At 43.6% G+C, this 17,498-nt stretch overlaps 1 protein-coding gene across 4 annotated transcripts in view; it reads right to left on the bottom strand.

The window, feature by feature from the left end:
- GABRB3 (gamma-aminobutyric acid type A receptor subunit beta3) overlaps positions 1-1,807 on the bottom strand; it is a 287,930-nt gene extending 286,123 nt beyond the window's left edge. Inside the window, exons 1-3 of one of the 4 annotated variants that reach the window (XM_086365393.1) lie at positions 1,650-1,807; positions 700-791; positions 423-490 (exon numbers count right to left, since the gene is read on the bottom strand). In XM_086365393.1, the coding sequence (XP_086221519.1) occupies positions 423-490; positions 700-791; positions 1,650-1,729 (240 nt within the window). In that variant the 5' untranslated portion in view covers positions 1,730-1,807. Of the gene's footprint in view, positions 1-422; positions 491-699; positions 792-922; positions 1,132-1,649 lie in introns of those variants that run through there. The other 3 variants (XM_086365395.1, XM_086365394.1, XM_086365392.1) reach the window with 3 other exon arrangements.
- Positions 1,808-17,498: the final 15,691 nt, after the last annotated feature.

The raw sequence follows: 17,498 nt of genomic DNA, 5'->3' as shown, positions 1-17,498 counted from the left end.
AACCCTTGAGTCCCCCTCACCCAGAATACAAGCTCCCCCGCAACTGCGCTCTCCTCCCCCGCTCCCCGGCGCCTGTTGCTAAGGAGGCGAGACGACCCCGGGCGGCCTGGGCACCTGGGGGCCGACCGCGGGATCGGCCGGGAGCTCGCGGGCGGCGAGGGGGCCCGCTCCGGTGAGCCCGGACCCCTTCCCACCGCAGGAAGGCGCGCCCTCCGCGCGGCTCCGAGCCTACGACTGCCCAGTGCGCACAGGCGCGCGGAGCAAGGCGCGCGGGCAGGCGGAGGCCGGCGCGGCGAGGACCGCTCCGATCACCCGCCCGGTCAGCTCGGCCCGGCAGCGAAGGCCTCCAGCCTGGTCCCGATCCCGCCGGCGGGCGCACACGGCGGGGCAGGGGCTTGGGCCCGGGGAGGGTAGGCACTCACCATGTTGACTTCGGAAACCATGTCTATGCTGGCGATGTCGATGTTCATCCCCACGCAGACCGGGGGACCTGCGGAAAGTGCACGACACGGCTGTGAGCCAGGCTCGGGCACGGGCTGCGGCGGCCCCGGGGCCCGAGAGCCGCCGAGGAGGGGGCGCCGGCCGAGCCCTCCCCGCGCGGCCGCAGCTCGGCGGTAGCGGCCCCCGCCTCCCTCCTCCGCCCAGGCCCCCAGCGCGGGGGGTCGCGCAGCCCGCAGCGGCGGCGCACAGCCTACTTACCCCCGAAGTCCGGTCTCAGGCGAATGTCGTAGCCTTTCAGCAGCTTGTCCACCGTCTCCTTCACAAAGGACATGTTCCCAGGATCGTTCACGCTGCGGGAGGGGTGGAGGGGGACAGAGAGAACCGGGTCAGGCGGCGGCTCGCCCGCCCGTGCCCGGCGCGCACACCCGCGCACCCTGCCAGCCGCCCGGCCCGCTTCCCGGCAAGCAAGCCACGACCCTACCTCTGCGCGCAGCACACCACCGCCACCAACACCGGGGCCGAGAAGATGCCGAAAAACCTTCCTCCCGCAAAGCCCCACATCCCTCCGCCGCGCCCCGGCACGGGGGAGGGGGCGCCCCGCCGCCGTCGCGACCCGCAGCCGGGGCTGCTCCTGCTGCCGCCGCCGCCGCCGCCGCCGCCGCCGCGCTGGCCCCGAGCGGAGGAGGGCGCAGGGGGAGGGCCGGGGAGGCGCGCGCGCGGGGAGGAGCGCGGGCGCGGGCGCGCGGCGAGGGCCGGGGCGGGGCGCGCGGGCCGCCGCGCAGCGCGCCCGGCCGGGCCCCGGCTCCCGCACCCGCGGGGCCCGGGCGCCCAGCGTCCCCGCCGCCTCGCTGGCTGCGGAGCGTGACCCGGCGCTCTGCCGGCCCGGCGCGCGGGCTGCAGCCGCGACCGCGCGGCGCCCGGCAGCGACAGGGGTGGGCCGCGCCGCCAGCTCCGCTGGGCCTCCAGCCGCCCGCGAAGGAGGGGACGGTCGGCGACGGCGACGCGGGCAGCAACAGCGAAGGAGACGCTCTCCACTCCTCCCGACACGTCCCCCCTCAGCCTGCTCCCCGGCCTGGCCCTTTGGCCGCGACCCCCGTCAGGCGGCGGTGCAGGCCGAACCCGCGGCGGCTGCGAAACGCCTCTGCCCACAGACCTGCGCTGCAGCGCGGGAGGCAGGACGCCGGGCCCGAGGGAAGCCCCTGCCTCACCTGCGGGGCTCCGAGCCTCGCGTCCCCAGGGTCCAGGAGAGCCAGATGGGCAGCAGGATGGCCGGGAGCCCAGAGCACATGGCGCGGCGCCTCTGACCCGACACGGGTCGGATCCGCTCTCCCCCGCAGTCACTGAACGTCTAACGGCGATACGGGGATCCCCGCCCCCGCCCCCACCCACGGGCTTTCCCGCCTGACCCATCCAGCCGCTTGCAAGGCGGCCGGATTAATTATTTATGCAATATAAAGCCATTTTCTTAAACTGGTTCCTTCAACTATTTCTCTCACTCTCACCCCCTGAACATTCCATGTGAGCACTCCCTACCTACTCACATAAAAACACTTAAATGAGTGTTAAAGAGAAACCCAAACAAGCAGGCTTGCTTTATTATCAGAAGCTAAAGTCCGCATCAGACATGGAGACCCTGGACTATCATTCCGAGGAATGGAAAAATAAGATGCCTTCTCTGGTGCAGCCCGGAGCTGTCCGTGGTTCTTAATATCAGACTAGGAACCTCGTGTTCTACACGACCGGACCAAACCCTCTGGTTCTCATTTAACAAGACCTCAAGCACCTTGGCCAAGAAACAGACAGATAAACACCACGGTCCACCCTGCCCTGTGTATCATCACTGTGTTCCTGAGTAATGTTTGCTCCCCCAGGGTCATAGGTTGTACATTTTTCTTTAAGAACTGTGTGCTTCAGACTTCTAATATTGAGGAAGACGATTACACATTCCTACTTGTGGAATACTTTGTGCAGCAAAACCTGCAGATCAAGTCCATTCGTTGTTTGATAGACTTCCTCGGGCCATTCCAAGACCTAAATGCTGCTTTTCTGTATTTTTTTTCGACAAAGCTTATGATTTTCTTTTCTATTGTCAAGACATTATATAGGTAAATATCTAAATCTAGACCTTGGATCTCAAGTTGGCATGTTTCTGGAATTAATTTTAAATATATTCCCTTTTATAAAAATCAGCAATTTCCTGAAAGGTTGGTATTAAGATAGGTTAAGAGATAAACTTGGGCTTTTCTGGTGGCTTAGATGGTATAAGAATCCACCTGCAATATAGGACACCTGGGTTCCATCCCTGAGTTAGGAAGATCCCCTGGAGAAGGAACTGGCTACCCACTCCAGTATTCTAAGCTGGTGAATTCCATAAACAGAGGAGCCTGGAGGGCTACAAAGAGTTGGACACAACTGAGCAACTAACATACACAAGAGATAAACTTAGCCTCCTAATTATTTTCTGAAAAAAATCTAGTTTTCCAAATAGATACAAAATAGATACAAAATACTTTGTATTCTGTGTCCTGTTCATGTACAATGGAATGATCAGGAATATTAGATTAGATCTGTATCTGTATCCCTCCATATTCATGTTTCAGTCTGTTTTTGCTGTTTACATGTACCTCTTTTAGAGGAATGCCCCATTGGGGATTACAGCTATAGAAAATAAACAGTGAGGATAAGGTGCTTAAGAAAAGCCAACAACATAGCAAGAGTGATCCCCCTTTCTAGTAATATTATTTGACATGTTCTAAAACTTGAAAACCACATTGCAAGTGTTATTATCATCCAACCACGCACCACCTCAGATCTTGGCTTCAACTAGTCTCTGAGCCTCTTGACCGTATTTATCGTCCCAGCCGCTGCTTCACCGTGCAGTACTACAAGAGCCGCGGTCAGCTTTACATGGGAACATGTTCACACCCCTCACCACCTGTCCACATTGCTTTTCTCTTACCTTGCACCTTCAGGCTTCTCAACAAAGAGGTCCAAGTGTAACAGGACCTACTCAGTACTTGCAAATGTGCAATCTGAAATGGCGGTAGAGTTAACCATCCATGTGGTGGACCTTAGATGAATGGAAGATGGAAACCAGGGGAATAAATGATTCACCCTCTATTTCTCCCTATGAAATGTCCTGGGATAACATAGTAACTCCTTTCTTTCCCCCTCCTTGCAGGCCTGGATCTCCTTTACCTTCACTCCTTTTTTCATTAGTATTACCCACCCTAGAAAAGCAATAGAACTTCATTTTGCCTTAGGATATATTTTCTTGTGAGCACAGGGTACGTCATAAACCCACTGGTAAATTATTAAAATTGTCACCTAAAATGCAGTCTTTTTCCAGTATAGTACTGGCATAAAAACAGAAATATAGACCAGTGGTACAGGATAGAAAGTCTAGAGATAAACCTACATACACACTTATGGTCACTTAATCCATGACAAAGGAAGCAAAAATATACAATGGAGAAAAGAAAACCTCTTCAATAAGTTGTGCTGGGAAATCTGGACAGCCATATGTGAAAGAATGAAATTAGAACACTCCCTAACACCATGCACAAAAATAAACTCAATTAGATTAAAGACCTGAATGTAAAACCAGGCAGTATAAAACTCTTAGAGGAAAACATTGGGAAAACACACTTTGATAAAAGCCACAGCAAGATCTTTTTTGACCCACCTCCTAGAGTAATGAAAATAAAAATAAAAAGAAATAAATGAGGCCTAATTAAACTTAAAAGCTTTTGCACAGCAAAAGAAGCTATAAACAAGATGAAAAGACAACCGTCAGAATGGGAGAAAATATTTGCAAATGAAGCAACAGACAAAGGATTAATCTCCAAAATATATGAACAACTCATGGAGCTCAATATCCAAAAAATAAATAATCCAATCAAAAAATGGACATCTCTCCAAAGAAGACAAGCATATGGCCAATAAATACATGAAAAGATGCTCAACATCCCTCATTGGTAGAGAAATGCAAGTCAAAACTACAGTGAGGTATCACCTCACACTGATCAGAATGTCTATCATCAAAAAAATCTGCAAAAAAATAGATGCTGGAGGGATGTGGAGAAAAGGAAACCCTCTTACGCTGTTGTTGTTTAGTCACTAAGTCATGTCCAACTCTTTTGCAACCCCATGGACTGTAGCAGATGGATTCTTTACTACTGAGCCACCAGAGAAGCTCTTACACTATTGGAGGGAATGTAAATTGATGCAGCTACTGTAGAGAACAATATGGAGGTTTCTTAAAAGACTAAACATAGACCTACCATATGACACAGCAATGCCACTACTGGGCACATACACTGAGAAAAATCACAAGTCAAGAAAAAGACACATGTACCCCAATGTTCATTGTAGCACTATATACAATAGCTAGGACATGGAAGCAACCTAGATATCCATCAACAGATGAATGGATAAACAAGATGTGGTATATAGATTCTTTACCACCATACCACCTGGAAAGCCACACTGGAATATTGTGTGTGTGTGTGTGTGTGTGTGTGTGTGTGTGTGTGCGGATGTGTGTGTGTGCGTGTGTGCATGCGCACTCAGTCATACAGTCATTTTCAACTCCTGCAATCCCATGGACTGTAGCCCACCAGGCTCCTCTTTCCATGGGGTTATCTGGGCAAGAATACTGGAGTGGAATATATTTCCTCCTCCAGGGGATCTTTCCAAACCAGGGATTGAACCTGCAACTCGTATGTCTCCTGCATTGGCAGGCTGATTCTTTACCACTGAGCCATTTGGGAAGCCCACTGGAATATTACCCAGCCATAGAAAGGAACAAAATTGAGTCATGTATAGTGATGTGGATGAACCTAGAGCCTATCATGCGGAGTGAAGTAAGTCAGAAAACGAAAAACAAATATTGTGTATCAACATATATATATGGAAACTAGGGGGAAAAAATGGTCCTGATGAGCCTATTTACAGGGCAGGAATGCAGACATAGATGTAGAGAAGAGGCTTGTGGGCACAGAGGGAGACAGAAAGGGCAGGACAAATTGAGAGAGTTGAACTGATATACAAACACCACCACGTATAAACTAGAGAGCTGGCAGGAAGCTCCTATGCAGCACAGGGAGCTCAGCTGGGTCCTCTCTGATGACTTAGAGGGTTGGGATGGGGAATGGGCTAGGAGGGAAGCTCAAGAGGGAGGGGATATTTATGTACATATGGCTGATCCACTTTTTTGTACAAAAGAAACCAGCACAGCATTGTAAAACAAGTAAATTCCAATAAAAAAAGAAGAAAATGCAGTCTTTTTCTAATGTGGAGACAAAAATCTAAGAGAAACATTGTGATAGGCGTACACTGGTATAGTCATGATACAAAAGTTGGACAAGCAACCCCTGGCTGCCTTCTTGTCTCAGCTTCCCCAACAGCCTTCTGTAGGGTTGAATGAAAACAAAATCCCAAGTAACTCCATCCTTCTATTCTCTTGTCAGGATTCCTGAAACCAAGAATACTTTCGTACTTTTACTAGATGGTGCTAACATATTAGCCAAATTGGAAGGAAAAATTTGATGCAATTCTTGCTTTCATTTATTTTCTACAGAAAGAGAAAAAGGTTTCAGGTTTTAGGAGTCACACAATGGATAAATTTTCATGTCAGAATAAAACGGAGATGAATGTCATTTTGTTCTTAATAAGGTGGTTTTAAACAAACTAGGATAACTTTTAAGGATCCTTAAGGTAAGAAGCTATGACAAACTTAGGCAGTGTATTAAAAAGTAAAGACATCACTTTGCCAACAAAAGTCCATATAGTCAGAGCTATGATTTTTTCATTAATCATGTATGGATGTGAGAGTTGGACCATAAAGAAGGCTGAGCGCCGAAGAATTAATGTTTTTGAACTGTGGCGTTGGAGAAGACTCTTGAGAGCCCCTTGGACTGCAAGGAGGTCCAACCAGTCCATCCTAAAGGAGATCAGTCCCGGGTGTTCATTGGAAGGACTGATGCTAAAGCTGAAACTCCAATACTTTGGCCATCTCATGGCGTTGGAGAAGACTCTTGAGAGCCCCTTGGACTGCAAGGAGGTCCAACCAGTCCATCCTAAAGGAGATCAGTCCTGGGTGTTCATTGGAAGGACTGATGCTAAAGCTGAAACTCCAATACTTTGGCCATCTCATCCTGATGAGAGGGATTGGGGACAGGAAGAGAAGGGGATGACAGAGGATGAGATGGCTGGATGGCATCACCGACTCGATGGACATGAGTTTGAGTGAACTCTGGGAGTTGGTAATGGACAGGGAAGCCTGGCGTGCTGCGATTCATGGGGTTGCAGAGTTGGACATGACTGAGCGACTGAGCTAAACTCTGTGTATTCTTCTCTCCTCTTCTTAATGCCTTCTGCTTCTATTAAGTCCATATCATTTCTGTCCTTTATTGTGCCCATCTTTGCATGAAATGTTCTGTTGGTATCTCTACTTTTCTTAAGAGATCTCTAGTCTTTCCCATTCTATTGTTTTCCTCTATTTCTTTGCACTGATCCTTGACAAAGGCTTTCTTATCTCTCCTTGCTATTCTTTGGAACTCTGCATTCAAATGGGTATATCTTTCCTTTTCCCTTTGCCTTTAGCTTCTCTTCTTTTCCCAGCTATTTGTAAGGCCTCCTCAGACAAACATTTTGCCTTTTTGCATTTCTTTTTTTGGGAGGGTGGTCTTGATCACCGCTTCCTGTACAATGTCACAAACCTCCATCTGTAGTTCTTCAGGCACTTGGTGTATCGGATCTAATCCTTGAATCTATTTGTCACTTCCACTGTATAATCCTAAGGGATTTGATTTAGGTCATACCTGAATGTTCTAGTAGTTTTCCCTTCTTTCTTCATTTTGTCTGAATTTGGCAATAAGGAGTTCGTGATCTGAGCCACAGTCAGCTCCCAGTCTTGTTTTTGCTGACTGTATAGAGCTTCTCCATCTTTGACTGCAAACAATATAATCAATCTGCCTTCAGTATTGACCATCTGGCAATGTCCATGTGTAGAATCTTCTCTTGTGTTGTTGGAAAAAGGTGTTTGCTATGACCAGTGCATTCTCTTGGCAAAATTCTGTTAGCTTTTGCCCTGCTTCATTTTGTACTCCAAGGCCAAACTTGCCTGTTATGCCAGGTATCTCTTGACATCCTACTTTTGCATTCCAGTCACCTATGTTGAAAAGGACATCTTTTTGGGGTGTTATTTCTAGAAGTTCTTGTAGATCTTCATAGAACCATTCAAATTCAGCTTCTTCAGCATTACTGCTTGGGGCATAGACTTGGGTTACTGTGATACTGAATGGCTTGCCTTGGAAATGAACAGAGATCATTCTGTCACTTTTGAGATTGCACCCAATACTGCATTTTGGACCCTTTGTTGACTATGAGGGCTACTCAACTTCTTCTAAGGGATTCTTGTCCACAGTAGTAGATATCATGGTCATCTGAATTAAATTTGCCCATTCAAGTGCATTTTAGTTCACTGATTTCTAAAATGCTGATGTTCACTCTTACCATCTCCTATTTGACCACTTCTAATTTACCTTGATTCTTGAAACCTAACATTCCAGGTCTGTGCAATATTGTTCCTTAGAGCATCAGACTTCACTCCATCACCAGTCACATCCACAATTGGGCATTGTTTTCACTTTGGCTCCATCTCTTCATTCTTTCTGGAGTTATTTCTCCACTCTTCTCCAGTAACATATTGGGCACCTCATAACCTGGGGAGTTCATCTTTTAGTGCCATATCTTTGACTTTTCATACTGTACCTGGGATTCTCAAGGCAAGAATACTGAAGTGGTTTGCCATTCCCTTCTCCAGCGGACCACATTTTGTCAGAACTCTCCACCATGACCTGTTCATTTTTTGTGGCCCTAAAAAATGGCAGTTCACTCCAGTATTCTTGCCTAGAGAATCCCGTGGACAGAGGAGCCTGGTGGGCTGCTGTCCATAGGGTCGCACAGTCAGACACGACTGAAGTGACTTAGCATGCATGCATGCATTGGAGAAGGAAATGGCAACCCACTCCAGTATTCTTGCCTGGAGAATCCCAGGGGCAGAGGAGCCTGGTGGGCTGCTGTCTATGGGGTTGCAGAGTCAGACACGACTGAAGCAACTTAGCAGCAGCAGCAGCACACAGCATTGGCTCATAGTTTCGTTGAATTAGACAAGGCTGTCTCATTTTAGGCTCACAATACCTTACAGAGAGGCTAAATAACTTCCTTAAAATCACAACACTAAAGACAAGATTCAAACCAAAGTCCAATCGACATACAATCACTTTTTGCTAAAACATTCCAAGTATGGTCTACAAAGGAATACAATTTCAGTTTAATAAACATTCATATTGTCTCCTGAACACAACTAAATGTTTAGGTAATGAGAAAGAGAAAGAGTGCTTGAAAAGAACTTTACTAAATAATGAAGTGAGGGGTCTGGGGAACACACCATGTTCTGGGCTGGCTATTTTAATGCATGAACACTTAACTATTACAACAATCGTGGGAAGTAAATATTGATACCTCTTTTTTTTTTTTTTTTCTTCCATAAGAGGAAACGGAAGTTTAGAAGGTACAAGAAGGTCCAGGGTTACAGAAGTTGCAAGACTCATAGTTGGGAACAGAAATCAAACTCAATCAGTCCATAAATATTTACTGAGTGTTTACTGTGTACCAGAGCTATTACGAGGCACTTAGAATAGAATATTAGAGATCCCCTACATACAGCTCAAGGGCATCCCAGGTAGCTCAGTGGTGAAAACTCTGCCTGCAAGGCAGGAGCCACAGGAGGTTCGATCCCTAGTTTGGGAAGATTCCCCCGGAGAAGGAAATGGCAACCCACTCCAGCATTCCTGCCTGGACAATGGCTTCTGCTATTGAAAGTATACCTCAGCTGTTTCTCTCCATATTCTCCTGTATTTTCAGTCTGAAGTGGCTTGCTGTGTTACCTCAGTTCTCTGATGTGTCCAAAGGAAGCTGTTACTTTTCACTTTGTTCAGATTTTTCCTCTGACAAGTATGGCAGTGACTGCTTCCAAGCTCCTTTGCATGTCAGGGCTGAGATCAGAAGTCTCATTTTTTAAATTTAAAACCAATCTTTAAATTTGTTTATATGTCTAAAGATAGTGACTTTTTTTTCTTAACCACACTGTGTGGTTTTCAGGATCTTGGTTATAGGACTAGGGATTGAACCTACACCTCCAGCAGTGAAAGTCCAGATTCCTAACCACTGCACCACCAGGGAATTCTCTTCCTACATGTTTATAAAGTAGTATAATTCCAAGTGAGATCCTTAAATCACGAGTTATTAACGCATTGACATTGATCATTTTGTCTTAGGGAATGGCAATCAAATATGAACAATCCAAAGATTTTCACAACAATATGACTATTTGGTGTTACTATAGTAGTTATCATGCATTTTTTGTCAGTGATTACAGCATGATAAAACTTTAAAACATACATCATTTTGCTGGTGATTGAAAGAGAAGAAATGAAATGCAAATATTGTATACTGAAACCAATAATTAACAACGTTTATAGATCCCCTATCCTTTTATATAATCTTTACCTTATTTCAGTTCAGTCACTCAGTCATGTCCAACTCTTTGTGACCCCATGAACCGCAGCATGCCAGGCCTCCCTGTCCATCACCAACTCCCGGAGTCTACCCAAATCCACGTCTATTGAGTTGGTGATGCCATCCAACCATCTCATCCTCTGTCGTCCCCTTCTCCTCCTGCCTTCAATCTTTCCCAGCATCAGGGTCTTTTCAAATGAGTCAGCTCTTCACATCAGGGAGCCAAATATTGGAGTTTCAGCTTCAACATCAGTCCTTCCAATGAACACCCAGGACTGATCTCCTTTAGAATGGACTGGTTGGATCTCCTTTCCTTATTTAGTCTTTGTATAATTTAAAAATTATACAAATGATAAATACGACTCTAGGGGAGAAATTTTAACCTGTCTCCCATTTTTGCCATCCATGTGAATTCTGGCCACCACAGATTTGAACCCAACAAGAGGGTCTAGACACTTCCTGTGGCCCATTTCTTATCTGGGAAACTCTGTGTTTGCAGAGATGGGGAAAGTATAGAGCCACAGGAGAGGAAGGAAGCATGTGTATGAAGAATAAGGCTTTACTTTTGTAGACTCTTGTTGTTGCCCAAGTATTCTCAAACATCTTCTTGAATTATTTATAACACAATACATAAAAAGGAGAAAAAGTGCATGTTATTCCATTTTCACATGAGTTTAGAAGCCAATAAACCCCAAGTTTCTTGTCGAAGAATATATTGGGAGGTATCTTACCACCAAGGGACTGAAAGTAGGACTTAATAAATGTGTGCCACTTAATATTGATTAGAGTTGCCATTGAAGTAAAAAGTATATAAACTACTTTTCCTTCCAGTTTAGTTTATGATTATTTAATATAATTATACCATCCCAATATAAAATTCTACCAAGAAGGCAAGATTTCTAACTTTCAGAGGATAAAATAAGAACCAAGATTGACTTGCTGCTGCTGTTAAGTCGCTTGAGTCGTGTCCGACTCTGTGTGACCCCATAGACAGCAGCCCACTAGGCTCCTCTGTCCCTGGGATTCTCCAGGCAAGAATACTGGAGTGGGTTGCCTTTTTCTTCTCCAATGCGTGAAAGTGAAGTCACTCAGTCAGGCCTGACTCTTAGCGACCCCATGGACTGCAGCCTACCAGGCTCCTCCGTCCATGGGATTTTCCAGGCAAGAGTAGTGGAGTGGGTTGCTATTGCCTTCTCCGAAGATTCACTTAGCCTGAATTAAAATGCCATGCAGATTGAGTTCACTAAGACTTTAATTGTAGTTTAAATTTTTTATTGAAACATTATTTACATTTTTATTTATTCACTTATTTATTTGTTATTACATGTTTATTACATACTTGGGCTTCCATGGTGGCTCAGATGATAAAGAATCCGCCTGCAATGTGAGAGACCTGGGTTCGATCCCTGGGTTAGGAAGATTCCCCTGGAGAAGGGAACAGCTTCCCACTCCAGTATTCTGGCCTGGAGAATCCGATGGACAGAGGAGCCTGGCGAGCTACAGTCCATGGGGTCGCCAAGAGTCAGACACAGTGAGGGACTGACAGTTTCAGTTTATGTACACGTTTCTCCTTATGTTTATACCCTGTTCGTCTGTCATTTGGGAATTGTCTTTCATTTACCCATTATTCTTTGATATATTTGTATTTTTTTGTTTGGAAGAACCGTGTTACTAACTATAACTATGAAAACTATAAAACCACTTGTAATAAAGCTAGCTGCAATTTTTAACTTTTATGAGGAAAAAACTACAGGAAAGGAAATAAAATGGCATGTAACATTTCTGTCTAGGAAGTGTTCATGTTTCCCCATATTTTATTTATCATTTACTTACAGAAGAATGTTTAACTTTTTAAAATAAAATTCATTCACTATTAAATACTGCTGAAGCTAAAGGTAAAGGAGAAATGAGAGACATACCCATCTGAATGCAGAGTTCCAAAGAATAGCAAGGAGAGATAAGAAAGCCTTCATAAGTGATCAATGCAAAGAAATAGAGGAAAACAATAGAATGGGAAAGACTAGAGATCTCCCCAAGAAAATTAGAGATACCAAGGAAACATTTCATTTAAAGATGGGAACAATTAAAGGACAGAAATGGTATGGACCTAGGAGAAGCAGAAGACGTTAAGAAAAGATGGCAAGAACGCACAGAAGAACTATACAAAAAAGATCTTCATGACCCAGATAACTATGATGGTGTGATCACTAACATAGAGCCAGACATCCTGTAGTCCAAAGTCAAGTAGGCCTTAGGAAGCATCACTACAAACAAAGCTAGTGGAGGTGATGGGATTCCAGCTGAGCTATTTCAAATCTTAAATAATGAATGCTGTTAAAGTGCTGCACTCAATATGCCAGCAAATTTGGAAAACTCAGCAGTGGCCACAGACTGGAAAAGGTCAGTTTTCATCCCAATCCTAACAAAGACAATGCCAAAGAATGTTCAAGCTACTGCGCAATTGCACTCATCTCACATGCTAGCAAAGTAATGCTCAAAATTCTCCAAGCCAGGCTTCAACAGTATGTGAATCATGAACTTCCAGATGTTCAAACTGGATTTAGAAAAGGCAGAGGAAACAGAGATCAGATTGCCAACATCCATTGGATCATCAAAAAGCAAAAGAGTTCCAGAAAAACATCTACTTCTGCTTTATTGACTATGCCAACACTTTTGACTATATGGATCACAACAAACTGTGGGAAATTGTTAAAGAGATGGGAATACCTGACCCCCTTACCTGCCTCCTGAGAAGTCTGTATGCAGGTCAGGAAGCAGTAGTTAGAACCAGACATGGAAGAATGGACAGGTTCCAAATTGAGAAAGGAGAACATCAAGATTGTGTATTGTCATCTTGCTTATTTAACTTATATACAGAGTACATCATATGAAAGGCCAGGTTGGATGGAGCACAAGCTGGAATCAAGATTGCGGGGAAAAATATTTCTCATATCAATAACCTCAGATATGCAGATGATACCACCCTTATGGCAGAAAGCGAAGAGGAACCAAAGAGCCACTGGATGAAAGTGAAAGAGGAGAGTGTAAAAGCTGGCGTAAAATTCAACATTCAGAAAACTAAAATCATGGCATCCAGTCCCATCACTTCATGGCAATAGATGGGGAAACAATGGAAACAGTGACGGGCTTTATTTTGGGAGGCTCCAAAATCACTGCAGATGGTGACTGCTGCCATGAAATTAAAAGACACTTGCCCCTCGGAAGAAAAGCTATGACCAACATAGACAGAATATTAAAAAGCAGAGACATTCCTTTGCTGACAAAAGTCCATCTAGGCAAAGCTATGTTTTTTCCAGTAGTCATGTATGGATGTGAGAGTTCGACTATAAAGAAAGCTGACCACCGAAGAATTGATGCTTTTGAACTGTGGTGTTGGAGAAGACTCTTGAGAGTCTCTTGGACAGCAAGGAGATCCAACCAGTCCATCTTAAAGGAAATCAGACCTCAACATTCATTGGAAGTACTGATGCTGAAGCTGAAGCTCCAATACTTTGGCCACCTGATGCGAACAACTGACTCATTGAAAAATACCCTGATGCCTGGAAAGAGGAGAAGAGGATGACAGAGGATGAGATGGTTAGATGGCATCGCTGACATGATGTACATGAATCTGAGCAAGCCCCAGGAGTTGGTGATGGACAGGGAAGCCAGGCATCCTGCAGTTCACGTGGTCACAAAGAGTTGCACACAACTGAGTGACTGAACTGAAATAAACATCCTACATAAAAATTTGTTTAGAAATGGAATCACTTTGGGTATCTCCGCATTTACGTATTTATACTCTCACCAGCTCTATATAAGTTTTTTTTGTTTCCCCATATCGATATCACTCTAGGTATATAAGAATTATTAATTTCTAAAATATGTTTATGAACATATCATACATTACTGCTCAATTTGCACTTACTATATTATTATCAAATTTTAAGTATTTTATATACTTTTTAGCTATTAGGATGTTTTCTTAAATTCTGAACTCATCATGCATATCTATTGCCCTTTAGGGCAATGAATAAAATAATTTTTTTTTAATGTATACTGGACACTATTATTTATTTGTTAGTAAAAGTGGCACATTTTTTTCTTTCATTGTAGGACTTGCTTTTTGTGTTTGTTATAATGTTTTCATATAAAAGGTTTAAATGTTTTATGAACTTTAAATTTATTGTAAATTAATTTTGATTTAATTTAAATAAATATTAAATTCAAATTAATCCATCTTTTGTGTTATAATTTGTGCTTTTCATATGTGTCTAGAAGGAAATGGCAACCCACTCCAGCGTTCTTGCCTGGAGAATCCCAGGGACAGGGGAGCCTGGTGGGCTGCCGTCTATGGGGTTGCACAGAGTCGGACACGACTGAAGCGATTTAGCAGCAGCAGCAGTTTAACAAATTCATGTCTTTGACCACTATCAAGATAGTCCCCCTGTATTTTGTTCTATTTAAGATTTAAGTAAATTCTTTCCTCATTTTTCTGTCTTTGGTTCCTCCGATATTAATTTTGAATATGGCGTAAGATATAGATCTAGTTTTATTGTTTTCCGTATGCATGTCACTAGCATCATGAGTTGCTAAATCCAAACTCTGATTTGTAATACCACTGCTCTCTGTTCATATATTCTTGCTCCTTCATTTTCAGTATTTCCAGCCTGGTCCTTTGGCTGATTCGCCTTCCCTGTGCCACATTTCTATTTACCACACCTGACTTGGGGTAGGATGGAGCTCCTCTTCTTCCGGTATCTTTTCCTGGTTCTGAGGCTCTCCATAGAAACTTTATTGTTGCTAGGTCAGGTTTCACAAAGGTCCCTATTAACTATCTAGAATTGTGTTGACTTTATAGTTCATTTTGAGGAGAAAAACAGCTTTCGTATTGCCATCTATGAATATATATTATGATTTTTTTAGGTCTTACTTTAATCCTTTTAATAAAATTATAATCTTTTACTCAAGATTTTCATGCTTGCTTAATAAACTGTATTTCTTAGTAGTTCCTCAACACAAACTTGGTAGGGTTTTGTAGCTTCAAAAACATTATATTTCCTAATAAGTTGTTGCTAATGAATTGTTGCTAAATATTTCCTAATAAATTGTTGCTGTAGAATTTAAATACTCTGGAGTTAGACTCTTGAGTTTGAATCCCTGCTTTGCTATTATTAATATGTGACTTTGTATGTACACAGTGATTATGTGTGAAAAATGAGATCTTTGATTTTTTGTTTTATGTATTTGTGGGCTTTCTTTCATTCTATTATGTTACTGTGCTAGTTAGGAATTCTAGTATTCTATTAAATATGAATGCTGATAGGAGGTATTAATTTCTTAATGGGAATGTGTCTAGTGCTTCATTATTAACTGTGATGTTCATAGAAATATATGATCAACTATCAAGTTTAGGAACATATCTATCTCCTAATACCAGATTGCTAATATTTAAACTAAGCTAGTTTTAAATTTTAACAATTTTTTATCTGTTGAGAAAAAATATAAAGAAATACTTTACTTCTTTCTATAAAGTCAATTTCTATTGAGGTATAATTCACACATAACAAATACTACATTGAGAACTTTTCATTTTTGAGTTCTGGCTTTGTTATGATTAAATGGATCTAGGGTGGCTCAGAGGGTACTGCTTACAATGCAGGAGATCCGGGTTCAATCCCTGGGTCAGTAAGATAACCTGGAGAAGGGAATGGCAACTCACTCCAGTATTCTTGCCTCCCTGCTCCAAAAAAAGGGGCTCAAAGAAATATTTCGGAGAAGGCAATGGCACCCCACTCCAGTACTCTTGCCTGGAAAATCCCATGGATGGAGGCGCCTGGAAGGCTACAGTCCATGGGGTCACTGAGGGTTGGACAAGACTGAGAGACTTCACTTTCACGTTTCACTTTCATGCATTGGAGAAGGAAACGGCAACCCACTCCAGTGTTCTTGCCTGGAGAATCCCAGGGACGGGGGAGCCTGGTGGGCTGCCGTCTGTGGGGTCACACAGAGTTGGACACAACTGAAGTGACTTAGCAGCAGTAGGGTAAATTTTCTCCTAGATTCAATTTAGCTCAATTACTAAGACATTATCTTTCTGGAGTCTACAGTATATCCTGTGTATTCAAGGAGTTTTCTCCACTCTGGATATTGGGTAGTCAAATGTTTCTTGGCTCTGTGTGATCGCTGAGGATTGCTTTGAGGTGGTAGTAATTTCTGCAAATTTTTCTCTGTCCACCCTAAGGAGTTTTACCCTATGGATATGCAGAATGATGTTCAACCAAAGACTCAAATGGATCCCTATCCACATCTCTAAAGATTATATATATAATCTGCCTCTGCTTTGAGACTCTTGTCTCCAAGTTATAGTCACCTTAGCCTCTCAGAACTCCCATTCCTGTTGCTCAACTCAGCAAGACTATCAAGCTCTCTTTTCTGTACCAAGGTCTGGAAATCTGGAAATCACCTGCAAACAGAAACTTGGGTGAGGATAGCTGCCTCCTTGTTTGTTTCACCTCTCAGGGATTTCACCTCTGAGCCTATTAAAGACCTTGGGTGGAATGTACAGATAAACTGCTATTCACATAGCCCTAGGTGTCATTGTGTGGGACCCTCTCCCTCCAGTGATCCCCTACATTCCTGAGATGATATAGACCAAGAGATGTGGGGAGACTGCCAGTGAGACTACAAAACAACTTACATCTTTGTGACTAAAGCTCTTAATATATAACATAGAAAGAAGTTTTCAAACTTTTTAGTACAAAATTTACAGTTGGACAGATAATAGGGAAAAGTCGATTTAAAAAATGAAGAAAACTGCAAAATTAATCTGAATGTTTTCCTACAAACTTTTAAGTTGGGCAAACATTTTGCATAAAATATACACCTTTAAGATCGAGATCAAACATTCATCTGAATCTTGTCATGGTTTTTTAAACACACAAACAACATGAATGGAGCTGAGGCTACCTTCTCAGTGCCCCAGCATTCTTGTTTGAGAATAACTCCAAGTGTTCTTATTCTAGGTTTGGTGATATCAAATTATCAAAAGTATGGCATTAATAGATAAGCGCCAAGTTTCATTCACATAATGAGAAAAGAGTGTACCACTGTGCTGCCCATCTTCATAGGTATTTACAAGGAGCCTTGATAAATACAGGGGATCTTCATTGGATTCTGCCTGAGGTCAAAAGGACCACAAATATCCGTGGTTCCTTCACAGTATTAGTCCTATTGTTACCATTGATGTCAACATGAATCATATGAGAACTATATCGGTTCAGTTCAGTGACTCAGCTATGTCCAACTCTTTTCAACCCCATGACTGCAGCACACCAGGCTTCCCTGTCCATCATCAACTCTCAGAGCTTGCTCAAATTCACATCCATCGAGTCAGTGATGCCATCCAACCGTTTAATCCTCTGTCGTCCCCTTCTCCTCCTGTCTTCAATCTTTCCCGGTATCAAGGTCTT

This window comes from Bos grunniens, chromosome 21, assembly GCF_055505025.1.
Source record: "Bos grunniens cultivar Pamir isolate PY7600 chromosome 21, Bosgru_T2T1.0, whole genome shotgun sequence".
Classification (NCBI taxonomy): Eukaryota; Metazoa; Chordata; class Mammalia; order Artiodactyla; family Bovidae; genus Bos; species Bos grunniens.
The sequence above is the reverse complement of the archived record's forward strand: the minus strand, read 5'-3'. Positions and strand labels throughout refer to the sequence as shown.